Genomic DNA, 27,672 nt, shown 5'->3' on the forward strand with positions numbered 1-27,672 from the left:
GATGGCGTCACGTGACATCACGTCACGTAAGCCTGTAACGTATCTGTAAATAATAATAATAATAATAATAATAATAATAATAATAATAATAATAATAATAATAATAATAATAATTGAATTGTTGATCCCACATTGGGGAAATTATTCTAAAATTCTATGCATTTTAACCTATCCCCGTGGGGATAAGTGGGCAGCCACATTGTGGCGCCGGGGAGCTAATGCAAAGTGTCTTACACACTTGGTACTCTGGTGGGGGTTTAAGCCAGAGATCTTCTGCTTCCCAAGCCAACGCTTTACCAAAAAAAAAAAAAAAACAAAACTATTGTTCACCTAGTCTATGGACGGTCAGGTCCTGGTCCAAACAGACCCAAAAGGACCCACCAACCAATGTCTTGTTCATTAAGTTGATGCCAGCGGCTCCATATACGACTTTTAGAACTGACCTTAAAACAGATTTAGAAGTGATGCACCTACCAAACTGCAAATATCATATGCAAACCACTAAAACACAATGACGTCAAGTGAATGGTTCTATAGACTAATCCACACTCGAGCTGCAACTGAACAGAACTGAACTAGTGCAGACAGGTGATACAGCTGCTACATGTTACAGATCAGTAGAATGTAACTAGCTGTAGTGTTCTGATGAACAGTTTCTATTCTGATCCATCTGCCCTCTCAGGTTTTACGTCCAGGTGATACTCTATACACATCCAATCAGAACGGACCAGAACCTTATCTGACAGTGTTTAATATTTATGAGCTGGCATTTTCCATTTGTGTAAAACATCTCAACCTGAACCAGACCCGTGAACTCAGACCTTTAGTAAAGCTGAGATGCTCATTAAATCATGGACCAGGCCGAGTAGGGTCCTGGGTTGGGAGGACCTGTAAAAGTAAGACTATAAAAAGTAAGAAAACACAATCTGTTCAAATTTAACTGGGTTTGTGAACCAAAAAGGGGAGATCTCTGCCATCAGGAAACAGTAGCAGGTGGATCATATTTACCCTCACAGGACATAAAACAAACAGCAGGGCAAACCCAGAACTGAAGCTTTGCAGACAGACAGCTGCAGGGTTTGGGTCTGCAGTGGTCTAGAACCTTTAGTAACTTGTACCTCTTCCATTACCTAAATCTGTGGATTTTAGGTCTCCATTGTGGCTACAGGTGTTAGAACATAATGGATTCTGTAAACCAGTATCTGTACTGACCAGGGAGCAGTTTTATTTTATTGGAGTGTGGTCTGGTCCGTGTCCATCTCAGAGCTGCTGTCCTGCATGTGACAGGCTACATTCTAATTTATTACTGTTCTTCTCACTTCTGCTAAAAGTCAACAACAGAACCAAAATGACTTTTCATTCCTCATCAGCTTTGTTCATGAGTCATATTTATCACCCGTAGTTCATATTCTGTTTGATCAGCGCCAGCTGTTCTGAGGGAGGGCCTGTTCTCCTAAAGTCACTTTACGACAGCTTTCTAAGTTTCTTCCTGTGTGAGCTCAGGAACCATGGTTCAGGTCCAGAATAAGTACAAGTTAATAAGTGTCTAATACTAAATCTCTTTGTGCTGTATATGAAAATGAACTGAGACTTCCCTACAGGATTACAGGAACAGTTTGAATCAGGATGTTCATAATTAGGATCAAAAGCTCTAGATTTGAAGGCCACAGTTACACTTTATATTATCAGACACAATTTATCAGTAAGCTGTGTAGACACATCTGATTGTCCATAGTTTTCCTGTTTGTTTGAGTAGACAAAACCAAGAGTATTTAAAAAGGACAGAAGGCCAACAGGACACTTATTTGTCTTCGTAAGGAAGCAGCAATCTGTCTACCTCATACAGTCATAACTGCCTGGGGCCCCTGGGGGCCCGTCCATCAGAAGTGGACATGTCCTGAGTGTGGGTTGGGCAGCACTGACCCAGGGGCCACTTCCTGGATCAGGCTCCTGGCCAGATGCCTGCTGAGTGGGTAGTTCTGTGCCAAAGAGTCATCAGTCCACTCAGTTCTGCCTAGAAGCTGGTCCATGTGAGGCGCTGGGGTCCGCTGTGGAAGTGGGTATAGACTGATAATTGGGTCCCTGTCCACAGGGGGGTGTCCTATGACCCGATGAGGCCCATCAGGTCCATAAGGTGTAAGTAAAGAAGTGTCTCGATCAAGCGTGGCCTGTAGTTCCTGTGTCGGCTGATCCATTGGGTAGAGCTGCTTCTTATGGTCCTGGACTTCTTCCTGGTGGTCTAGTCTAGTGAGGTACTGCTGTTTCTTCTGGCTCTGCATGAGGTCTTGTTCCTGGTGCTCCATCTGAATGTGGTACTGCTGCTTCCTTTGATCTTCAATGTTGTCTTGGTTGTGATGATCCATCTGTGGATGGCACTGCGGTTTCCTTCGGTTCTGGGTGTGATCCTTATCCTGTCGGTCCATGGGGGCCTGGTACTGCTGCTGCTTCTGGTTTTTGTCTTGTTGCTCTTGGTTCGCCTGAAGGTCCACCTGGGCGTGGAACTGCTGCTTCTTCTGACTTTGTATTTGGTTGTGGACTTGATTCTTGATGTCCTTCCAGTGCCGCCCTCTGAGGACGGGTTCTAAGTCCAGACAGCGCTGACACACCTCCTTCCCTGGTACAGACTGGAACAGCACATGGACTCCCAGTTGTCTCCAGACTGCCTCCTTCTCTGCCGTTGACCAGGGGCGACGGCGCACTTTCTTAGGAGCCATCAGAACTGAAAACACAGATGGTGATGAGGTCATAGTTCATAAAGCTCACAGCAGACGATTCAGTTCCCACTGGAAGAGCCTGAAAGACCAGTTTGACTAAAAGCACTTAAAATCAACAGACTGGTTATCTACCAACAGAAGCAGGGATGTGTTTGGGTCCTGGCTTATGGATCAGCCCCTGATCTGTATTAATAAATAAGAAATTATAACAGCTTACCTGTGTGGAGTCCTGGGTTAGCAGTCTGCAGTCTGGTTTCTAGTGGGATCCTGGAGGTCAACCTTTTGTCATTACTTCTACACAGACCTGCAGACAGACAGGCAGCAGCTGATAACTACATGTTGTGTTCACAGGAATACAAAACACTAAAAAGGTTCCTCTTAAGTTTTAGGTTTCTGGGGAGTATTATTCTACAGGTTAGAGGTTACTGTCACACCTCAGGAACCGTGTCAGTCCTGATTCTAAACAGCTGGAAGCAACAAACTATACAAAGTAAAAGCAGGATTACACAGAATCAAGAAGCATCAGTTGAGAACCATCATTAAAATAGTTGTATTACATTTATTTTCAGTCTGTAGTATTGTAATTAAAACAGTAGTGCAACATGAATGAGGAGAAGATGTTGTGTGACTCTGGTGAATGCTTGCTCCTACTGGACCATTACTACACTACAAGTACTGATGTGTACAAAATGGCTGGGATGGTCCTAAGTTCAGAGAATACTGAGCTGTGAATTGAAGGCATCAGGAAAATCAACTAAAGACATAGTAAAGTAGCTGCCCTTGTGTGTGTGGATCACCTCCTTGATGATCAGTGGTTAGTGTTGGGTCATGACTCACCCTCTGGACCGGGGTCAGACTGGTCTCGGCCTCCATCCTTAAACTTCTCATTTCTTGATTGGACTAATCGTTTCTTCACAATGGCTTCTTCTGGAGCAACGGAAAACAAAGCTGAGCAGTTGGATACTGTACAGACCAGACCTCTGTGATGATGAAATCACGAGGAACAGCTTCAGAGCTTACGCAGTTACCTTTGTCGGGGTCAGGGTACAGCAGCTCCAGGTTGTCCCAGTCCCTCCCTAGCATGTGGTAGAAGTCCGTGGTCCTAGCTGCACCCTCCCAGTCTCCATCCTGCAGACTCTCTCCGATAGCGATCTCACAAACCGTCTTCAGTGTCGTCTTCATTGCCAGAGGAGGGCGGCTCCACCGGTACCCAGACGCTTTTCTGGCTGCAGCCAAGGCCAGGCTCAAATGGCCAGGAGCCAGAACATCCTGGAGGTTATGAATTTGAGAGTCCAGGGATTTAGCAGCCAGGAGGAACCTACCGAGTTCCCTCAGTTTCTGACTGACATAGTCGTACCTCCTCTGGTTGCCATCCTGGTTTCCCATCAACTTGTTTCCAAATTTACAGATCAACCAGTCAGACTTGACCTGGACAAGTGGACAGACAGACAGATTAGCAGACAGACTCCAAGTCAGAAGGGTCAGCAGGTACACAGATAGGTCGGCAGGTGCTCAGACCTGGTACGAAACGTGGTCCTGGTTCATGCGGTGAAGAACCTCACTGCAGCTTTCAGATGCACCGCTGGAAATTGGGAGGAGGCGGGACGCTTCAGCCTGGACCCTTGTACGCTTCCTGGGCAGGTCCAATGCAGGCAGAGAAGTCACATTCAGATCCCCACTGAGGTCAGAGGTCACGGGCTGTTTGCTCCCAGCTTCTGTGGCCCCAGCATGATATGTGACAACGTCTACTGAGGGGTCAGGAAGTGTGTCCTCTGTCAGCTTTAGAGTGGTTTCTTCCGTGGGGCTACAGGCTGTCAGACCTGTACACTCAGATATTGGATACTTAATGGAGTCCAAGGGGGTCTCTACTGTGGAGGGGGGATCGCTGAACATGTCAGAGGCCAGCTTCTTACGACAGGAGGCCTGATGTTTCCAGAGGTCTGCACGAAGAAAGAAACCCAGGCAGAGAGGACACGGCAGGTAGCTCCTAGCATCAACTTCCTCAGAGGGTTGACGACATGGGACGATTTCTCCACTGCCCTGCCTGATCACCTGAAGCACAGACAGACAGGTAGACATAAACGGTAAGGGACAGGCCAGTAAAAAGGTAGGCAGGCATGGTAACGTGCAGGCCGACGAACAATTCAATTTAATTTTCAATTCAATTTTTTTTATTTATATAGCACCAAATCACAACAAGGTGATCTTAATGCATTTTACAAGGAAAGATTTAAGACCTTACTCAACTAAACCCAACAAATCCCACATAAAGAAGTGGAGAGTAAAAAACACTGGACACTGGCAGGATGGTTGGATCAGAGACTGGAAACAGGCAGGATGGTCGGACCTTTATCAAAAAGGAACGTTTTAAGCCTGATCTTAAAGGTGGCAAGTGTGTCAGCTTCTCGAACCTAAACAGGGAGCTGGTTCCAAAGGAACTGTCTTACCTAGACAGCTTCTCCCCCATAATTCATATGGAGTTAACCTCAATAATCAACTCTTCCAAGTCAGTGTGTCCAAGTTGTCTTTTAGATCCAATCCCAACCAGATTACTCAAAGAAGTTCTACCTTTAATGAGCTCGTCCATATTAAATCAAATCAACCAATCTTTACATTTAGGCTATGTACCACATGCTTTTAAGGTGGCTGTGGTCAAACCTCTATTGAAAAGACCAACTATAGGCCCATTTCACATTTACCCTTTATTTCCAAGATTCTTAAAAAAATGGTGGCTAAACAATTATCTGATCACCTGAGGGGGAATAACCTGCACAAAGATTTTCAGTCAGGATTTAGAAAACATCATAGCACAGAAACAGCTCTGGTTAGAGTCACTAATTATCTTCTATTAGCTTCGGTCAATGGTCTAGTTTCTGTCCTTGTCGTGTTAGATCTTAGTGCTGCATTTGATACAATTGATCATAACATTCTATTACAGACACTAGAACATAGAATCGGGATTAAAGGAACAGCATTGGGATAGTTTAAATCCTATTTGTTGAACAGATTCCAGTTTGTTCATGTTAATGAGAAATTCTCCACATGCACAAGGATTAGCTATGGAGTACCACAGGGTTCTGTGCTTGGTCCAATTTTGTTTAGCCTATACATTTCTCCTCTAGGTGAGATTATTGGAAAGCATTCTATTAATTTTCATTGTTAAGCAGATGATACTCAGCTATATATGTCCTTGGAACCAAATGAAACAGATCAACTAGTCAAAATTCAGGGTTGTTTAAAAGACATCAAATCCTGGATGTCCCAAAACGTCCTTCAACTAAATTCAGATATAACTGAAATTCTTATTGTTGGGCCTAAAAGTCTGAAAGAAACACTATTGAGTCAGATAGCCACCCTGGATGGCATAACATTAGCTTCAGATTCTACTGCGAGGAACCTTGGTGTCATCTTTAACCAGGATCTCTCTTTTACATCATACATTAAACAAATCTCCAGAACTGCCTACTTCCATCTTAGAAATATAGCTAAAATCAGAAGCATCCTCTCTCAGAGCTCCCTCTTCAGGTTCGAGAAGCTGATACACTCTCCAACTGTTCTGACATGTTCTTAATTAGGTCAAAGTCTGCTCTGGGTGGTGAGACGTCGGTTGCTTAGGATTGGCTCGTGGAACTGAGCTTTCGTCAGTACTGTGGGTACAGACATGATTGTTTTTATCTGTGCATGATCCACAAGTGGGGACCGAGTATAAAAGACGACTTCTGAAAGATGGAGCACGTTTGCAGAGTGAAGTATTTTAAAGATACGAGGGACCCGGGTCTTAGAGGGGCCTGACGTTGAGGAAATACTTCGTGAAAGACTCTGTCGCCAGATCAAGTTGGTTCCCTTTTTATGAAGACGTCCGATAAAAAGGCATTTTGGGAAGGCTCCAGCCGGAACACACAAAAAATCTTATGCTGGAAACAGCCGGACTATGAAAGACGGGTTCGGGATGATCTGAGTCTTCACCACTACACAGCAACCGTACAAAATTAGGAGTAATTGAATGTTAAAAGTAAATATGGTTATTAGTGCGTTTCATGTTTCCATGAGTGGGAAACTGGTTATGGGTTCAAAAGGAGAATCAATCGTGCTTTTTTGTTGCAGCCGACCTGTCTCACAATTTAGACAGGTCCATGCAGGCAGAAACTCCAGGCGGAAACTCCAGGCGCTATGCTGTGAGAGAACGCGAGACTCTGCTAGAACAGCACGAGAAATTCAACAAGGCGGCGCGACACCGGTAGTAAACAACAGCGCAACAAACTATCCCCCAATTTAAATAAATAAATAACTACCTCATTCTACGAAAAATAATCAACCATCTTACCATTCTGGATAACACCGAAGAAAGTTTCGAGTACATCGACTTCGAGTGTCTGGTAATGGGGAAAAAGGACACGGCTCCAAACAAGAGGTCCCGTCCATCTCACCTGGAGCTAGCTCAGCGGACAAAAACATCACGGACATCCTGGAGTCCATCAACAAAAAAATATCAAGCTTCGACGCGCGTCTTACGCTAGTGGAACTTCTCCACAAAGAGTTTATGGCCGTCCGCGACTCCCTGGAATTTAGCCAGCAGCAGGTGGTTTCTCTCGCCACCGAGAACGAGGCCCTGAAGGGAACGGTGCAGTCCCTGACGGAGGATGTGGCTCAGCTAGCGGACGAAAATAAAAAAATAAAAGAAGGCATCATCGATCTGCAGGCCCGCAGCATGAGGGACAACCTGGTGTTCTCTGGGATTCCAGAACAGGCGGAGGAAAACACGGAAACCACCATTAAAAACTTCCTTAAACAAAGGATGAAGATTCCAGTGGAAGTTGTCGACAAGATGGCGTTTCACCGTTCCCACCGACTCGGAGGAAGTCGACCGGATGGCCAATGCCCTCGACCCATCGTTGCCAAGTTTCATAACCAGTTCCTTCTGCTTAAAGTCAAGAGGCAGACAGCTGAAGGGAACCGACTACAGCGTCAACGACAAGTTCCCCAAGGAGATCCTCGACTGCCGCCGCCGACTGTTCCCCATCCGTAAAAAGTTCATGGCAGAGGGCTGCAGGGCTGTCATCAGCGTCGACAAACTGTCGTCAACGGAGAGCTCTACCGGGACCGGGAAGCAACTCCCTGGCTCTACTAGCAGGTGGTATGTAAAAAAATGGTTTAATATAAAAGGTCTGTTAAAAAAATAATAGATGCAATGCAACTATGTGTTATAACTATACATCCAGTATTCAAACTCATTCCCTCGCAGATGTTTCATGTAAATGTTTGTCATTCTAATGTCACTCACCCACTCACTTTGCAAAGCGCCCATCATGCTCAATCACTCACTTTCCTTTCACTTTAATTTTCCTTCCCTTTACTCTTTTTCCTTCACCTACTTTCACTCCACACTGTTTACATACTTCTTTTCTCTATTCTTCTCCCGCGAGTCAGCCAGCTATGTAGCCCTCCAGCAGCCACACACAAACATCTACCGCACAGGGGAAACACGTGCACATACATAGATAACACACAACTCAGAATACACAGGTACTTAAGGTTAACCACACACCTAAAGTCTGTCACACTACATACACACAAGACTAGAGATCCACAGCAGTCAGGTAAGATATGACACCACTGAAGATTGTCACTTGGAATGTACGTGGAATAAATAAGAAGGAGAAACGATTTAAAATATTTAATCATTTGAAAACCCTACAAGCAGACATTGTTTTACTACAGGAAAATCATATTCCCAAAATTATAAATTACACTCTGGCATTAGCAGAGTTCCCACATGCTTACTTAGCCGGTTACAATTCTAAACAAAGAGGGGTCTCCATCATGATAAATAAAAAAATTAACTATACTCATAACGATACCATTGTAGATCCAGAAGGGAGATATATAATCATTAATATCTTGATAGGAAATATAGAGTATTGCATAGCTAATGTGTATGGCCCTAATGTTGACGACCCCTCTTTCTTTCACAGCTTCTTCACATCACTGTCTGCTCACTCTGGTTCCAAACTTATAGTAGGAGGGGACTTTAATTTAGTATTTAACCCAGAGTTGGACAGGCTAAGCAAAGCTGTGAGCAACAGGAACTGGCAATCAGTACAGACCTTAAAACAGTACATGGATGACTTCGGTCTCTGTGACACATGGCGTTCTCTTCATCCTACATCCAGGGAATGTACCTTTTTCTCGCCAGTTCACCACTCTCACTCCCGCATAGATTAGATTTTAGTAAATAACTCAGTCTTACAAGATGTCTCTGACACCAATATTCACTCTATCACAATCAGTGATCATGCACCAATGTCCATTTCATTGATTAAGACAGTCACACCATCAATCAGGAATTGGAGGTTTAATACATCATTACTCAATGATCAAGACTTCATCGGTTGTCAGGAGAGAATGTACAACCTTTATAGAAATCAACGATACACCGGGAACCTCACCCTGTGTTCTTTGGGAGACTGGGAAGGCAGTTATGCGCGGTAGAATTATTTCATATTCATCACACAAGAAAAAAAAAGGACATGCTACTTGAATTAGAATTAGAGCAAAAAATAAAATCTCTAGAGATTAAATATGCTGCCTCTCCAACCAATGATAGAATCCTAGAAGACCTAAGGAATCTAAAGCTGAAATTAAATAATATAATTGATTGCAAAACTCAGTTTCAGATAGATCAATTACGCTGGGAGCACTTTGACCACGCTAACAAATGTGGTAAATTTCTAGCTAACCAATTAAAAAATAATAAGGAGAAACAAATTATTCATTCAATAACTAATAGGAAAGGGAATATTACTCGTGATCCCCGTGAAATAAATAATACCTTTAAAAACTTTTACCAAGAGTTATATACGTCCTAAATAGATCCATCCACCTCAGCCATAGAGGAGTTTCTGAATAAACTAGAACTGCCAAAGCTAAAGGAAGAACAATCCACAACTCTAGACTCATTGTTATCTTTGGCAGAACTACATGAAGCTCTGCAGGAGATGCCCAATAAAAAAGCTCCAGGACCAGATGGATTCCCAACTGAATTTTATAAAGAGTTCTGGTCCATGCTGGCATCCAGCTTTTACAAAATGGTAGCTGAAATTAAACAACAGCATTCATTACCCACAAATATGAATTCTGCCTTTATAAGCCTGCTCCAAAAACCAGGAAAAGAACCTACACTCCCATCAAGTTATAGACCAATTTCACTAATAAATGTAGATCTAAAAAGTGTGTAAAGCACTTGCTAGAAGATTAGAAAAAAATTCACTCTGACCAAACAGGCTTCATTAAAGGTCGACAGTCAACAAACAATATGAACAGATTAATTGATTATGTCACCACCCATAAACTAGAGTCAGCCATCGTCTCCTTAGATGCAGAAAAAGCTTTCGATAGAGTAAACTGGAAGTTTCTTTTAGCCACTCTGCACAAATTTGGCATTGGGAAATCATTCATAGACTGAATCCAAATATTATACAGCTCAGCAAACGCCGCAGTCAGAACAAACAACCAGATCTCACCAAGGTTTAATCTGCATAGAGGGACAAGACAGGGCTGCCCACTTTCCCCATCACTATTTGCAATATTTATTAAACCTCTAGCTGCAGCAATAAGACATCATGAAGGAATTACTGGAATATCGACCAAATCAGTAAATCATAAAATAAGTTTATATGCTGACGATGTGTTACTGTTTCTCCTGGAGCCACAGACGTCTTTTCCTACAACTATCAGCCTCATAGATGAATTCTCAGGACTTTCAGAATACTACTCTAACTGGACCAAATCTATAGTGCCACCACTTAACCTTAATGTGACTAACATCTCTTCTACCACACTCCATTCAGGGAACATTAAAGACTTGGGCATTGAATTATCGTCTAGGCTATCAGAGCTTATTGATCTAAACTAGAATCCATTATTAAAACAAACAGAAGCCAACCGCAAAAGATGGCAGCCCTTCCCCATTTCACTTATGGGAAGAATTGCCACCATAAAAATTATGATCCTGCCAAAAATTAATTACATATTCTCAATGATTCCAACTCAGCCAGCCCAGGCGTGGTTTAAGACATTAGACTCCTACATCTCACAGTTTTTGTGGAAAACCAAGCCACCACAAATTAGTTTAAAAACTCTTCAAAAATCCAGACGCTGCGGCAGCCTAGAACTACCTAACTTCCACCACTATTTTCTTGTCAATAGACTGAACCATGTCCACAAATGGATAAAACCCATGCCAGCAGACTCCTCCTGGATAGACATTGAACAAACTTTTGTAGAAATATTAAAGTTGCAGATCTGCCCTTTATCAGCACCAAAATTAAACATCATAGTTGTTACCAGAGCATTAGCATAAAAGCATCTCTGACAGCCTGGTGGGATTTTCTTAAAATTAACGGGTCTTCGCTTACTCTTTGCCAAAACACACCTCTCTGGAACAGTGAAACAAAAAGGCAATACACTTTCCAACTTGGCATATCAAAGGGATAACACATCTGAAACATGTTTTCACAAGAGACAAGTTTACCTCTTTTGAAGAATTAGTGTCCCACTATGAAATCACTAGAGCCAATTTCTTAACAACTAAAGTCAATACTTAATGCAAAAAGTAAGAATACTCCCATCCACATGCAACCACCACCAGTAATATAGCGATTTATTAATATATCAGGGAAAAGGACAGTATCCAAAATCTATATCTTAATTTCCAATTTCCAAGACCAGACAGCGAGCCTTCCGATCTCTAAATGGGGAGCTGATCTCAACATCACCACTAATTACACATTCTGAAATAATATATGTTCTAATTTATTCAGAATGACAAAAAATACAAATTTACAACTAATAAAATATAAAATTCTTCATAGAACTCACTATACAGGACAAAGGATGTTCCAAATGGGTCTCACAAACTCAAATATTTGCCCTCACTGTACAAATAACACAGCAGATAGATTCCTACATGCATTCTGGTCATGTTCACCTGTGCAGCAATTTTGGCAAAGAGTATGTGAACACCTGTCAACCCAGTTAAGCTGTCCAATCCCAGCGGCCCCTGCACTTTGTCTTCTAGGAGATCTAAGTGGGCTTGATCTAGAGAAAAACTCATCACACACACTTGTTTCTGCCCTCTGTGTCGCAAAGAAAATCATCCTTATGAACTGGAAAACTAAAAAAAAATTAAGCATTACTCAGTACCTGAACAGCTTGTTAGATTATACCACTTTAGACACATTGTCTGCTTCATCAAATCAATGACCAAAAACTATACTCTGATTGATTCCATTTCCAGGTAAGGATGCGTGGGGCTCAGGTGCTGCATCACGTCTGGCACAGTGGTGGGGCGGTGACTGGTGGTTGGGGGTGCCTGCCTACCTAAGGAACCAGGACAACAGGACTGGTGGATTCTGGGCTGGCCGCATGGGTCCCCTGCGGCGGGGGTGTGGTGGCTGCTGAGACTGGCGGTCCTGTTCCGGAGTAGGGCCATTTTGAGGGTTGGCGTGTGCCTGTCTCCGAGGAGCGGAGGTGGGCCTCCCTGCCGGTGTGCGGAGGGCAGACCTGGGGGTGGAGACCTGGGTGACCTGCGTCCGGGGAGTCCCTCCGGGGGTGCCTGTCTGTGCCCGGAGGGGTGTCTCTCCCCCTGGGCGCTGCCCCTGCTCGGGTGGGGCGCTGCCTGCCCTAGTCGTCCGACGTCCTCTGGTGACTGCTCGGGCCTGTTGCGGGGGGGTTGGTGGACCACTCGGGCTACAACCTTCATTGGGCCCTGGGCGGAGGTTGGCCCTCAATGCACAACCGCAGAGTATTTGTGTAGGTTTGAGTGTGGCACTACACAGGGCGAGCATGGGCATACTTGGGTAAGTGTGAAAGAAGGGTGAGGATTGCTCTGGCTGTGCTGCGTGTGGCGCCTGGGCAGTAGTACTGCAGTCCCTGGGTCTCGGCTGTCTCTTCCTGGCTGGGGGTTGTGGGGGGCGGTGGGATGGACAGCAGAGCCAGTCAGGAACCTGGCTCTGCAGACCCTTGTGCTCTGCTTCCCAACTACATTTCTCCACATTCATCCACTTAGGTCTGCAAAGGGCTACCGGGAAGTGGTTCTGTCCCTCCCAAGTGGGATGCTCTGCAGTTTTAATTGCATTAGTCATACACACTCGTCCAGGAATCTGGGGGCTCCTTCCGGGGGGGCCAGTGGACGGAGCCTTCACATTTATGGCTCTGTCTGCTGGACCCCTCGGAGAATTGACAATCTCCCAAAGTTCCTCATATTTAGCCACACACCGTCAGCCAGCGGTCGTGCTCCTGGAGGTGTCACCCACCTTCAGTGCACTTTATTTCTAGACACTCACATCCAAGCTGGGTTGCAGGGTTCTGGGGTGCCTTTTCCGCTGCCCTTTGCTTCCCCCGGGTTGGGGGAGTTGGGCGGGACTCAGGAGGAGCTGCGGTCCCTGCCTGGGGCTACATGGACGGCAGGCCGGAGACCTACCCTCCCCACGAATGTGACCAAGCGAATGGTGTGGGTGCGAGAATGTATCTGAGAGTGCATTGGTTCACGTATGATTGACTAGTTTGTTGTGAGACAGTTTATGGTGTGTGTGTTTATGTGATGATGTGAGTTGTACATGTGGGTGGGTGTATGCGTCTGTGTAGGGCTGTAGGTCCATCCGCACCACACGCATAGTTTGTATGCGTGTGGTGCGGATGGAGTGTGGGGGTCCGGTTTTCCACCCGGGGTAAGATGATCGTCTGCCTGGGTGGTCTCTTTTCTGCTGACCCCCACCAATTGCTGGCCATGTGCTGCAGGCCGGTGTGGTGCCAGGGGATGAGGTCGGGCCGATGGGGTAGGCCCCGCTCTGCTCGTGTAGGGCTGGTGGACTGGGGGTGGGTGCCACTCTGGGCGCGGGGGCATCTCCTAGAAGACGTGCCACAGACACTGGTTGAAACAACAGGAGAGGCTTCAGACGTGATTGACCCAATAGAGCTGCATGCAAGGACCCAGGAAAGGTCTGTCATCGCATTGGAAGAACTGTCCCTGCTATGTCAGGCTTCAACCACTGGCGCTCACATCAGACTGGTGTGGAAGGAGGAAGGTGACGGTTCCTTTTCACGTGAAGACAGTATCTATCGCTCGCTCGCACGCACGCACGCACGCTCGCTCGCGCGCGCGCGCACGTGTGTGTGTGTGTGACACATGCTTATCTGCTTGCAATGGAGAATCACTTTTTCCTCAAAACATCCCACAGAGTGATTTTAAAATTATGACAAACAGCTAAATGACAACTGCTGCATGACTTTGCAGTCTGATCGGTTTAAACTATTTCCATTTGCAACAAATTCAGTTATAAAATCCTCAATGTTTCTAAAAAGATTTGTGCACACTATAGGTTTGTCTGGCTAGAACTAGACTAAAAAAAACAGACTATAGGAAGACTGAAACTGACTGAAACAGACTACTGACTATTAAAAGGGAAGACAACTATTAGAAGTAATAATAATTACTGTATGTACCAGACCACTGTTTCACTGTCTTGTGCAACATGTCAGCAACATGAGAGCAAGACACCTTAACGTTCATTTTTGCTTTCAAACTTATGCTCAGTTAAATTTTTTTATGTCTTTTCAAGTTTGTTGTTCTTATTGTAGGACTTTCGTTCCTAACCCTAGCCCCACTTAGGATTCTGATGCAGACATCTTCAATGTCCACTTCTCTCACATGGACGTCTGAGGCTGAACAAACGTTCACTGACCTCAAGCTTGCTCTTCAGTCGGCCGTCTTAAAGTCTGGCGCTTTGCTAAGACACTACTCTGCTCAGGCTGCAGAGTTGATCGCATTGACTTAAGCTAGGTTGCTGCCCTGCAACCTCCTTCCTCTCCTGATCCTCATTTCCTCCTCTGATGCTCTCTCTACCCTTCCTTCTTCATGTTCCTGTGCTTCAAACATTTTCTACATCACAGGAACGCAGACTCTGGCAGACGAATGGTTCCACCTGTAGCCATGGAGTCTGTTTTGGTCCTGATGGCAGCCGTGCCGCCCAAACACTTTTTCCCCACAATTCAGATTTCCCAACAGGTGAAAAAAGAGACAGGACCACTGCACCCTCCAACCAGGGCACCTGGCGACCGTTAAGGAGTTCAGTAGGAAGCACTGGAACTCCAAACGGTGGCGAGGCCTTCTGACGACTCACACATGTGAAGGTATATTTTGGATCTTGAGGAGTTAATACACTCATTGTTTCATTTGCAAGGGTCTTTTATTATTACAGAATGCGATGTTGACAATTTTTATTCTTAGTGTTTGATTAATGTGTAATCAAAAGGGGAGATTGTTATGGGAAAAAATGTTTCTTCATTACTTCTATGCAGTTATTATACGATTTATGATTAATGTTTTGCATTTAATAGCTTATGTTCTGTCTTACTGTTTGTATTTGGCATTTCACCTACATTGTTTAATGATTGCCTGATAGACTCTCAACTCTAGCCCCCCAAACCCAAGGCCGGGGAGTTGTGTCTCTGTCTGTCAGAATTTCCACCACACAAGCCAGTCCAACAGTTGTCCTTCAAGGAAGACACAATAAGGTAAAGAAGATAGAGGCACAGCTGGTGAGCTAGATTGGACCCGGGAAGGGAGGGTGAAAGGGAGAAGGGACAGAATAATACACAGCCAATTCTAGTACATTTTAACAATCCATGACAAATTTGTCTAGATCAATAGACCAATCAGTCAGAACTCAGGGCTTCATTGCCTCTTGTGGGACCATGGGGTACCTATGACATCTCCTCAAGCCTGTCAGACAAGGCTGTTGGCATATTCACCAAGTGTTCAGTCTGTCTGCAGATGTTATTCTTCTGTCTCCTGTACTCCTCCGAACGGGCTGAGATTTTAATAGTCAGTCCTGCAATCTGTGGCCGCTAGGGGCGGTTGCAACTCTGTGGCAGGCCCCATGAGCCAGCCACAGATTTTCCAATCTTTCGATAAAGCAGGGCACCACCAAAGCCAAATATGATTAGCCCCGTTATCAAAGTCCAAAATATGAATAGATCCTCCGCATCGTCGATGGACAGTGGCTGGTTGATTAGCTCCATGTTCAAAAAAAGATGTATTCTCTTTTTTGAAAGAGCAGATCAGGGTGCACCGAAGAGACACGGCAAGGACACTGCAAGCAAAGTAGAGTGGGAGCAGAGAGAAAACATCTGCACTCCTCAAGAGGGGGAAGTAGGACGTTTTAAATCTTTGTCTTCTTTTTACCTTGGTCAACTTTTTGTAATCTTTATCATATTTTTACCTTGCTCAGCATTTTAATCGTTATTTTTTTAATCTTCGCCATCATTTAGACGAAGTCAACGTCTTGACGTAAGCAACTTATGAGCGTCTGCAGTGACGTGCGGTCATGGTAGACAGGGAAGGCGGGGCCTCACCGGGCCTGACAAAATACCATAATATGAATACATAATAACATAAAATGGAAATCAATATCTGTCCACTGATCTGTTATAAATGTATTTCCTCTACATTTTCCAAAATTTCTTAACATTTCCACAAGTAAAATCGCTGAATATGCGCATTTCCGGCCCTAATATGGGGAGAAACGCGAGAAGAGGCATCAATGAGTCAAGCCTCGGCCCGGGGCTCCAGCTCCCATTCTCGAGCAGTCATTACATGGGTTAATACGTGTAGCATAGCTTCCTGTTTCACAGCTTTTTTCTTTACCGTTTTTTGTCAGGTGCCTCTTTGCACTGGTCACAATATCCGGCGCTGCTTCAGTAAGTTAGCAAACTAACTCAGTTAGCTTAGAGAATTATGTAAGTTGTCTCAAGATATATTTAAAATCAAAAGCTTATAACTGATGGAAGACCAGCGCCGGCGCTTAAAGGTTTGCTTCGAACTACGGGACAGAAGACAACTCACTCCTTTCAAATGGCCTGATAAACCCAAAAAGACTGGCTGTGCGGCTGTGCTGCCACAAACTGAGTGTATTGTTTTCCCTGCTTACTGTTTTCCACCTCTTATGACGTCTGGACTAACACGGAATATTGTATAAAATATATAAAACTAAGACCACAAATGGTTTTCAGTTTTCTAAAAAATAACTGATGACACCAAATTAGATTTTTAAGTCAAGTAAAGTCAAAGTCTTGGGTTGATTTGCAGTCCTGTGTTAACCAAAAGCAAAATCTCATGTTTTTATTAATGTCCATTGTACAGTGTGTTAGGTCCTGTGTTTTTTTTAAAGTCAAAGTTCTGTTTTAAGTGAGTAAAGCGAGTTAAAGCCAGTATCATTGTTTGGTCCACTCTGTTCCTCTGTTATAATTAAAGTAATTGTGTTTGCCCATAGTGAACATAAAGATACCCATTCAAGTTCTTTTATTATAATTCTGGCTCTGGAGAAGTCAGTGCCTCACCAGCCATTAACCTTACTGCACCCCACTGAGCGTCTGGCAACTTTTCGGCAACCGAACAGCTCTCCCACGTAATTTCTGAGAAATTACTTTTTCTACTTATTGAAGTTAGATCCATATGAGTTATGTGGGTAAAGCTCTCTACTGTAAGTAAGACAGAGGACTTGGTAAATTTATTAAAGTTGATGAATCTAGAGGGTGATTTCTGTCATTTGGAGGAAGTCACTGCTGAATGTTTTTTCTAATGATGATAATTTTATTAGTAAAGTATTTCATAAAGTCATTGCTGCTGAGATTTAAGGGGATAGTAGGCTCAACACAGCTATGACTCTTAGTCAGCCTGGCTACAGTGCTGAAAAGAAACGTGGGGTTGTTTTTGCTAGGAGGAATAATATGTTTTTCTAGAAGCACAAAGTGCTTTGTTATACATTATTAGACTGTCCTTCCATGCAATGCAGTTTACATTTATTTTGTTGGAACGCCGCTGCCCTTCTAGTTGTCGGGTTCTGTGCTTTAGGCTGTGGATCTCTGAGTTATACCACGGAGCTAACCTCCTCTGATTCACTGCCTTCTTCTTCAGAGGAGCCTCTGTGTCTAACATTGAATGCAGAGAAGCTGCAGCATCATCTACATAAGGATTAAGGTGACTGTTCTCCTCTGTGTAGCTACAAAACAATGAGGTAAAAGATGATGGAATCACCTTTCCAGCAGCTGCAAGGTCAATTATGCTAAATTCAAAAGTGAATAAGAAAAATAACAGGTCAGATAACAGAGGGTTTTGGAGAAGAACTATTAAATTATCAATTTCAACCCCATATGTCATGACAAGATCGAGGGTATGATTAAAACAATGAGTGGGTTCATTTACATGCTGAGTAAAACCAAGTGTCTATTAATGAGTTTAAAGCAGTGCTGAGACAGTTGCTGTCAAAATCTGCATGAATGTTAAACTCTCCATCTACAATGACTTTATCTGTGCTAAGAACTAAGTCAAATAAGAATTCGGAGAATTCAGTTAAGAACTCTGAATACGGAGCAGGAGGAAGTAAACAATAAAACTCAGTAGCCAGTTGTGTTTTGTAGAGTCCGGGTGAGAAAGGCTCGGAGTGAGGCTCTTAAACGAGTTATAACTATGTTTGGGTTTAGGAGTAATTAGTAAATCTGAGTTTTAAATATCTGCTACTCCTCCACCTCGACCTGTACTTCTTGGAACATGATAGTTGATGTGACTCATTGGAGTCGACTCATTTAAAGTAACATATTCATCCTGCTGCAGCCAGGTTTCAGTAAGACAGAACAGATCTATGTGATGGTCACTTATCAAGTCATTTGTTTACAAGGATTTATATGAGAGAGCTGTGATATTTAATAAACCACACTTTATTAGCTTACTGTTACTTCGTTTACTTCGTTCTGATAAGTCACTCCTGTTTAATTTGTTTTGTGACTTGTATAGTTTAGGTGGTCAGGGAGCAAACACAGTCTCTATGCGATAACTAAGACTAAGAGTGGGTGGCGGCTGTAGAGAACATGCAGAGAGGCGTGTAAGACTGCGACTCTGCGTCCTGGGCTCTACTCTGAGTTGTCAGTTGAGTAGGGAGACTAAGCAAGATGGTCATGTTACTAGAGAGCAGAGAGGCTCCGTCCAACGTGGGATGGACGCCGTGGGATGGACGCCTCTAATCAGCCCAGGTTTTCCCCAAAAAGTGCTCCAATTAGCCACAAAGGCCACATCGTTTGCAGGGCGACAGATAACCACACGGACAGGTAAACTGGCTGGTTAAGAGTCATACAGGTTCATTAAAACAGAAGCAGATCAGCCAACCTCTATGTTGTGCAGGTAGTTTCCTCTGCAGCGCAGATGCTCCAACAGCAGGTGGCGCTGTTTGGACCCTGCTGGCAGCGAGCTGGCAGCCTCTACTTCCTGCTGGTCTGCGTGTTTCCTCAGCAGGTGACGTGCGATCTTCACTTGCGGCCGTCGGCAGAACACACAGTAATGTTTCTTATCCCACCTCCTCTTCCCACCGGTCCACGTCCTCTTCACTGTCACACCCTCCTTCTCCTCCTGACCCCGCCTCTTATCTTTCTGTCCCCGCTTTTTGCCTTTCTGGCCCCGCTTTCCCATTGCAACAGCATTCCGCTGGCGGGTCCTCCTTACAGCGGGCTTAGCTGGCTCCTCATCTAGAGACCAGGTTTGTTCTTGGGGATGGACCTCTGTCTTGTTCTCCATGTTAGAGGTAACGACAGTCTCTACGATATCAGAGTCTAGTAAACAAAGGTAAATGTAAGACTCCTTAAAAGCAAACATTAAAAAATGTACATGTTTCTCTCTTTCTCTTTCTGCACCACCTGCACTTCAATAACAGGAAGACTAAGGAAAAGGTGACTGACGTCCTTTATGGACTCTGAGCCTCAGCATCAGACGGTGGAGGCTCTGACTCCTGAGAGCAGGAAACAGGTTTGCAATATTTTTCTGTCTATGTTTGAAAATCTTTACACTTTATTTTGTTTTTCTACCTTGTACTATTTTAATGACAAGACGCCAAACAAATATCAAACATCAAATAAGCTTCTAAACTTATAGATGTGGCTTGTTGGACCGGATCATATCGGTTTTCAGTCTTGATCTCCAGATGCTGAACCTCGGGGAACCGTGTCGCCTTTTTCCCGTTGTAAATAGAGAGCGGGGGCTGCAGCGAGTAGGCCCTTTCCGTTACTGAGCACCGGGCCTGGCCTGGTTTGTAGTGTAGTCGAACTAAACGTACCACATTGTTACAAAACTATGTTTATTGATGCCAAATTTGTAAATGTTAGAGAACTCAATGAACCTTTTTCTAAACGAAAATTAGAGCCATCGCCTATCTGCATCCACAAGCTTTCATACTGGGTTCAGTACCAACTAGCCTGCTCCAGAATGACGTTCAATTTAAATTATGGTCGGACTGGGTCACTTTGACTGACAGCCATTTAGACAAAGTGTTCACACTAGACATCAATCAGGTACTGGCCCGGAGACCGCCCAGGTAAGGTGTGTCCGACAATGGAAACACAACTAAATGCTACTGTATGCTAGCGGTAGAAAAGCTAAGCGCAGCACAGTCAGGGTTAGCATCCAGGAGCTAGCACGATGCTAACTCGCGCCCTACTTTAACAATAATGGCTAAATTAAAACTGGAAGCTACTAACAAAAACACAATAACAAATAAAAGTCGACAACGTCCTCACCGGCTAACAGCCAAACTCTTCTTCTTCTTCTTCTTCTTCTGTGTCGTCTTCTTCTTCTTTGAAGATCTACGTCAGCCGCCATCCAAAATTGTTACATTTCTGCCACCTACAGGACATTGGTCTTCTTCTTCCTCTTTTGGGTTAAACGGCGGCTTGCGTCATCAGCGTTGCACTGTCGATTCTAGAACCCCCAAATTCCTTTCTCTAGCCCAATAAAACTAAAACTAAACTTAAACTTAGTCAGGATCCTGTTTGTAGACTTCAGCTCTGCTTTGAACACAATAGTTCCATCCCTGCTTCATGACAAACTCTCCCAGCTGAATGTGCCTGACTCCATCTGCAGGTGGATCACAGACTTTCTCAATCACAGACAGCAGTATGTGAGGCTGAGGAAGCTTGTCTCTGATTTCTGGAGCATCAGCACCGGATCCCCCCAAGGCTGTGTCCTTGCCCCCCTGTTATTCTCCCTGTACACAAACAGCTGCACATCTGGACACCAGTCTGTCAAACTCCTGAAGTTTGCTATTAGGGAAGGAAGGGCTATAGGCTATTAGGCTAAAGACATAGACTGGTGCTTTTATTCTGAAACGATTTGAATGTGCTTAACAAATAAAAAGCTCAAGGTTGAAATAGTTTAAAAGTCGACCTGATGGAAAGGTTATTATGCTAATACAACATTATCCATTAATCATAGGTTAACAGGGCTGAGAGAGGACAAAGCTGAAAAGGTGTCTCCAGAGGGGGGCCAAAGATTATAAATATGTTGTAATTTTAACATACTTAAGGTATTAATCAAAGGGTTGAAATTTTTAAGTTCAAAAGGCGTAAACCCAATATAAAAGTAAAAACTCAAACAACGTGCATCAAACATTGTAAGTTTCAATGAGCATTTTATTATTATTTTAAGACATTGTACAGAAGTGGTCCGAGGGGGGGGGTTATTCCCCTCCCTGAACAGCTAAGGCTTATGGGTAAAGTAACTGTTCTTGTGTTTGTAGTGCTATAGTTAAAGCTAGGATTTAAGTAATGTTATAACTTTGGTGAATTAAATTTATCCTTTTGTTCATGTGTGTTTGTAATGTGTTCTTGTTGTTTTATGTGCTGCACTCTACTGTAAGGGAGGAGAGTGTGCATGTGAGTGACCCTCAGGGGGCAGCGATGCATTGGATGTGTGAAAATCAATGAGGTTTGCACTCTACCGAGGAAGCACCTAAAAAGAGACAATCTCTTCTTTTCTCTTTACATGCACAAAATATTCTCACTTATAGATTAGCATGGGAATTAGCTTCACAGTTAGACAGTTAACCTAGTTTAGCACTCGCTAAATGTTTATTTTAGTAAGTGAAGACATGAATGTTGCAATAATCCCAAATGTGTAAATTTAAGGCAAATGTTAAAATTTTAAAACCAAATCATGTCAATCATTGTATCTATTAGTGATGGGTAGATGAGGCGTCATGAAGTGTTTCGACACATTGCAAAACTGTATTGATATTGTCAATACTGTGTCACTGAATACCGACACTTGCTGAACCTTAAAATCCCTACAGGCAACCTAGTTGACAGACTCAGCTGACACTGATTTGATGACTTAAAATATATAATAATATAATTTAAGCCATTGTATTTTATATAGTATTACTTCATATTTTCATTTAAATTTAAAATTGATATTTTTAGATATAGTCGATAAAGTGAACATGTATCATAACGTGAAAATCTAAGTGAACATGTGATTGAGGTTGCCTTCTTTTTTTTTATTTTATTTTAAAAAATACGTTTTTCCAACGTTTTAAAATTTAGTCTGCTACGCTTTTGTGATACAGCTTCTTCAGCTTTAGAGAAGACCTGTTCACATGACACAGATGAGGTTGGAGTGCAGAAATATTGTAAGGAAAGCTGGAAGAGGTTTGGATAATAGATTGTCTTTTGAATGACCCAATATCTCATAGGATCCAGGGACCTGGCAATACTGCCCTCTGCCAGGTAGCTCTGCACCTCCTGGATGGAATCAGCTGTGGCACTTTTGGTCTGTCTGCCCACTTTAATGACGAGATCTTGCCAAAGGTTATCTAAAAAACAACAAACTGGCATCTTAGTACATGATTTCCAAACAACAAGGCTTTTCCATGATTATAGATGAATTTGTTGATAAACAGCAAAGGCTCAGGGATTCCTTTTGGCAGATGCAGCCTGACACGTGATTTCTTATAAACACAGTTTGACGTGTCAGTGACTGATACAGGAACTGTATCGATCATGTGACTTTCCCAATATTTATTTACAACAGATTTTGAGGTACTTATTAGGTATTTTGAGGAGCCCTCGCTCTTCTTTAACCGGATCATCCTCCATTAAATTAAATAGACATGAACTTAACACCAACATCAACATGACAAAGCAAAGTTAAAGATTCTAAAAAATAAAACACCTAGGCTCTTCTTTCAACTCCAACAGGTGATCCTCACACTCTGCCTGTAATGAAGTACAGTTAGTAACAAACCTCACAGTTTTCATTCCACATAAGTGTCCACTTTCTCAACAGATTATTCGCAGTTGCCACACCAACCATTGTTGATCACAAAGGTTTGTTGTGTATATCAACGATGCAGCTAAGAGTGGCGCGCCGCTCAAACCCTATAGCCCTGTTGATCAGCGCAGCCCCACAATATTAGGTGGGTGAGAATTCTCGGTAAAGCTGGAATTGGATTAATTGGAATCTCCATTGGCTCCTCCTTCGTCTATCACGGTTGTACTGGAAGCTGTGGCACTGCAGCCTCTGCCTTGCCCTCAGAACATCATCTGATGCCCATCCTTTCTGCCAGCAACCCAGTTGGCCCAGCTCGCTTGTGACCTTCACGCTGAACATAGAGTCCCTTGCTTCCAGACCGTCCAGGAATCCAGCACTCCTCTGCTGCGTCATCCTCTGTCCCTCTCGGACTTGTGCTCCAGCTGTAACCTAAGAGCTGATAGCTGGGAGGCAGAAAGACCTGCACCATAGTGCAGCATAAACCATCCTACAGAGCTAGGGTTAGGGTTGAACTGAATAGCACCTATAGTTTGCTTTTTGTCTCAGGCCATTGCTGTAAAAATCAGAAAATTAAAGAATATAAAAGAATCACTTTTGTAGTAGATCAGAAGACACATCCTCCTCTTATACTGATGTAACCTGTGGAAGGAGGTTAAGGGTAGAAGAGAAAGCAGTTTATAAAGAAAATCAGTTTGAGACAAATGTTTCCACTGACACAGTTTCTCCACTGCTGCTCTGCCTAGAGAGAAGGATTAAAGTTGTAAAGGTGAGCTTCCTGTGTAAAACAACACATATAGATGCAGACTGAAAAAGATAGATAGATTTTTACCAGCTACACACTCAAATACAATCTTCACAGTACTTCTTCATTCCTCTATTGTCAACATTTACACTTTCCCTTTCATTCACTCCTTGATTTCCATTAACTCCCTTCCTTTCTCACATACAATGCAGTATACAGTATATTATGCATAGGAGAAAACAGAGCAATAGGCCCTAAGCCAACCACCTGTTGACAGGAAACATAGTAGAAGTAGAAACAGTTTCCACTTCACCGAACTTATTTGGCCATCAACCAGGGTCAGCTTGACATTAGCTGCAGATGTTCTTCCAAGAACAACCTTCTCAAACTCAAAAACAAACTCTTTAACCCCAGTTACTAAGGACAGACATGAACACCCACAAGCAATAATCAAAAATACCTTTTTTACAATACACTTTCCCCCCTCATGGACAGATAAATGTCCATTGAAGTTAAAGCCTGAATTGCTAAATTAAGATGGCTAACAGTTAAAAGAACACTAGCAAAACCCTCAAAAATAATTTCCTGCGCTTACTTATTTACTGTATCCTTAGGGCAACTACATCAGTCAAAGTGAATGAAATTAAGGACGATGTCAGTTGAAAGCTAAACAAGAAAGATTAGACTTTAATAACTACAATATTCAATTTCAATTCAATTCAATTCAAGGCACTTTACAAAGTAAGGTTTAAAACCTCACACAACTAAACCCAACAAATCCCACATACAGCAAGCAGTTTAATTTCACAGCAACAGTGGAGAGGAAAAACTCCCTCTCTAACGAGGAAGAAACCTCCAGCAGAACCAGGCGGATGTGGACGGCCATCTGCCTCGACCGGTTGGGGTGAGAGGATAGAGAGAGAGAAAAGCACAGCAACAACAACAAGCAACAACAGAGCACAGGCAGGATGGTAGGACATATATAGCTGAGTATCATCTGCGTAAAAATGAAAATTAATAGAATGCTTCCTAATAATCTCACTCATGTATAGGCTAAACAGAATTGGACCAAGCACAGAACCCTGTGGTACTCCTGCTAATCCTTATGCATGTGGAGAATTCCTCTTAACATGAACAAACTGGAATCTGTTCAACAAATAGGATGTAAACCATCCCAATGCTGTTCCTTTAATCCCGATTCTATGTTCTAGTGTCTATAATAGAATGTTATGATCAATTGTATCAAATGCAGCACTAAGATCTAACAGGACAAGGACCGAAACTAGACCATTGTCCGAAGCTAATAGAAGATCATTAGTGACTCTAACCAGAGCTGTTTCTGTGCTATGATGTTTTCTAAATCCTGACTGAAAATCTTCGTACAGGTTATTCCCACTCAGGTGGTCAGATAATTGTTTAGCCACGATTTTTTCCAGAATCTTAGAAATAAAGGGTAAATTTGAAATGGGCCTATAGTTGGCTAGTTGTCCAGGGTTGTTTTTTTTCAATAGAGGTTTGACCACAGCCACCTTAAAAGCCTGTGGTACATAGCCTAGCTGTAAAGATTGGTTGATTTGAATTAATATGGACGAGCTGATTAAAGGTAGAACTTCTTTGAGTAATCTGGTTGGGATTGGATCTAAAAGACAAGTGGACGACTTGGAAGAGTTGATTATTGAGGTTAACTCGAGTACGAGTTATGGGGAAGAAGCTGTCTAGGTAAGACAGAGGATTTGGTAAATTTAAAGTTGATGGATCTAGACAGTGCTTTCTGTCATTTGGAAGAAGTCGCTGCTGAATGTTTTTTCTAATGATGATAATTTTATTAGTAAAGTAGTTCATAAAGTCAATGCTGCTGAGATTTACAGTAAGGGGATAGTAGACTCAATATAGCTATGACTCTTTGTCAGCCTGGCTACAGTGCTGAAAAGAAACCTGGGGTTCTTTTTGTTTTCCTCAATTAGGGAGGAATAATATGTTTTTCTAGCAGCACAAAGTGCTTTTTTATATTTCATTAGACTGTCCTTCCATGCAATGCAGTTTACATTTATTTTGTTGGAACGCCACTGTCTTTCTAGTTGTCTAGTCCTTTGCTTTAGGCTGCGGATCTCTGAGTTATACCACGGAGCTAACCTCCTCTGATTCCCTGTCTTCTTTAGAGGAGCCACTGTGTCTAACATTGTACGTAGAGAAGCTGCAGCATCATCTACAAGACAGTCAACCTGTTCATAAGGATTAAAGGTGACTGTTCTGTGTATCTAGAAGACATTGAGGCAAAAGATGATGGAATCATCTGCTTGAATCTGGCAGTGTTGTCAGATAAACATCTGCTATAGTAACATTTCTTTCAAGCTTTGTTTGCGACACGCCCATAAAACAGCTTTTACTGGTGGGGAGTGAAAATTACACATTGACAGGGGCAGCGTTGACAGTCTAAAGGGTTTTATGGAATGAAAATTTACCCTACTGAGACATTGAAGTCCAATATTCTTTAGAGTGAAAAGATGTATGATGAGGGAGCTTTAAGCTCTGGCGTTGGTCTTCCATCGGTTATGAGCTTTTGTTTTGAAAATGTCTTAAGACGACTTACATAATTCACCTTTGTTGGGGATATGCGAGGAGCACAAATTATAATAATTGGATTTATAGCTCCTGATTGGAGATACCAATTATGTTTATAATTTAGATTCACAAATTTTGGTTATTAGCTTAAATATATATAACTATATGACAAATGTCTATAGTTTGGTAAGTGAAGCACTTACTATTATTGATTTAATAATTATTAATTGAATTAATAATTACTTAGTTTACGGGGCACCACCCTGTTTCCAGGGACCAATAACCAATTTGGAATAGCCAATACAGTCTCATTTTTATTTAAGTTAGTTGAAGGATGAACTCCATAGCCGACTCAATTCACCAGTGCTGCAAAACCATATACAAATAATCACAGACAACGACCAATTAAATTATGAACGCTTTATTAAACAATTATTATTAACTCTAGTGTCAACACTATCCTGAATAACTCAGCAAATCACAACTTAATCTTATGGTGTGTTCGTCTGGACGTACTGTATGTGTATGCGCGTTACCTGAGATAAGAGGGTTGTGTGTGTGTGTGTGTGTGTGTGTGTGTGAGAGAGAGAAAGGAGGAGGGAGAGCGCCCCCCCTTAGGGGCGTGGTGAGATGGCACAGCTGCGCGCGTGTGCCGGTGAGCCCTTTGAATGGAGCGCGCGTGTCTGGCGCTCACAGGGAAAGAAGCGTGTAAAGGAGTGTGAAGTGGGACTAGCGTGGATAAGGCTTGTGGTCACACAAACACGTGGGGCTATATTCTGCGATATAGTCACGTGATCGCGGAAGCGTGCAGTGGTTGAAACGTGCGCTTGGCGTGGTCGCAGAAGAGACAGCACCGCAACAGTAACACAATAAAGCACTTAAGATAGCGAAATCACAGGTTACAACGCTTCAATGTGCACCTCTTAGATTCGCGTAGATCGGTAACAGCGTTACAGTCACGTGATCGCGGAAATACACAGCGGTCAGATTGTGTGTGCAGGAAAAGAAACACAACAATAAAACAATTACTGATACCCTAAGAGTTCTACTCTGCTCAGACCTAAGAATGCCTCTGCCTTACTGCTTAATCCTGGTGAGACGATCCGGCGTTGCGTGCGTGCTTGCGCTGTTGCAGTCCGGTCCGGTCCAGGTGTGCGTCGCGGTGATCGCGTCGTGATCAGCTGATGCGGCGGCGAGTGAGGCGGTTACGCTGACTGCGGTCAAGTGAGCCGTCGTTCGTTCATCCGTCGTTCAGCCGCGCTTCAGAAACGTCTTGCGCCCGTATTACGCGCTTTACAGCAGAGCACAAAACACGCTCGTCGCGACTTCCTCTTTTCATAGCGACACGTCTGGTCTGTTCAAAATATTGAAAAATACGAAACAAAATATTGCATATATAGAAAAAATGTCGCCTAATAAAGATATGTATACTTTTACTGTAAAATTAAGCATTTATTGGTATTTAAAACTACCATGTCATACTGTGAAACTTTTATAATTAATAA

At 43.1% G+C, this 27,672-nt stretch overlaps 1 protein-coding gene and 1 long non-coding RNA gene across 4 annotated transcripts; one reads left to right on the top strand and one right to left on the bottom strand.

Moving 5' to 3' along the window:
* Nucleotides 1-733: 733 nt before the first annotated feature.
* Nucleotides 734-20,450, bottom strand: LOC114865279 (uncharacterized). 2 transcript variants are annotated; one of them, XM_055503268.1, is made up of 7 exons: nucleotides 20,334-20,450; nucleotides 18,934-19,373; nucleotides 4,233-4,766; nucleotides 3,743-4,142; nucleotides 3,552-3,638; nucleotides 2,932-3,018; nucleotides 734-2,719 (listed from the first exon to the last, which is right to left on the bottom strand). In XM_055503268.1, the coding sequence occupies exons 1-7, from the start codon at nucleotides 20,413-20,415 to the stop codon at nucleotides 1,881-1,883; spliced, it is 2,469 nt and encodes an 822-aa protein (XP_055359243.1). In that variant the 5' UTR covers nucleotides 20,416-20,450; the 3' UTR covers nucleotides 734-1,880. The 2 variants fall into 2 exon arrangements, with proteins under 2 accessions (XP_055359243.1, XP_029022102.2); XM_029166269.3 differs by having other exon boundaries at nucleotides 3,552-3,641.
* On the top strand, nucleotides 19,207-21,399 carry LOC129603200 (uncharacterized). 2 transcript variants are annotated; one of them, XR_008692908.1, is made up of 3 exons: nucleotides 19,207-19,345; nucleotides 19,475-19,566; nucleotides 20,677-21,399. It is a non-coding gene; the product is annotated as an uncharacterized LOC129603200 (long non-coding RNA). The 2 variants fall into 2 exon arrangements; XR_008692907.1 differs by having other exon boundaries at nucleotides 19,475-21,399.
* Nucleotides 21,400-27,672: the final 6,273 nt, after the last annotated feature.

This window comes from Betta splendens, chromosome 2, assembly GCF_900634795.4.
Source record: "Betta splendens chromosome 2, fBetSpl5.4, whole genome shotgun sequence".
Taxonomy (NCBI): Eukaryota; Metazoa; Chordata; class Actinopteri; order Anabantiformes; family Osphronemidae; genus Betta; species Betta splendens.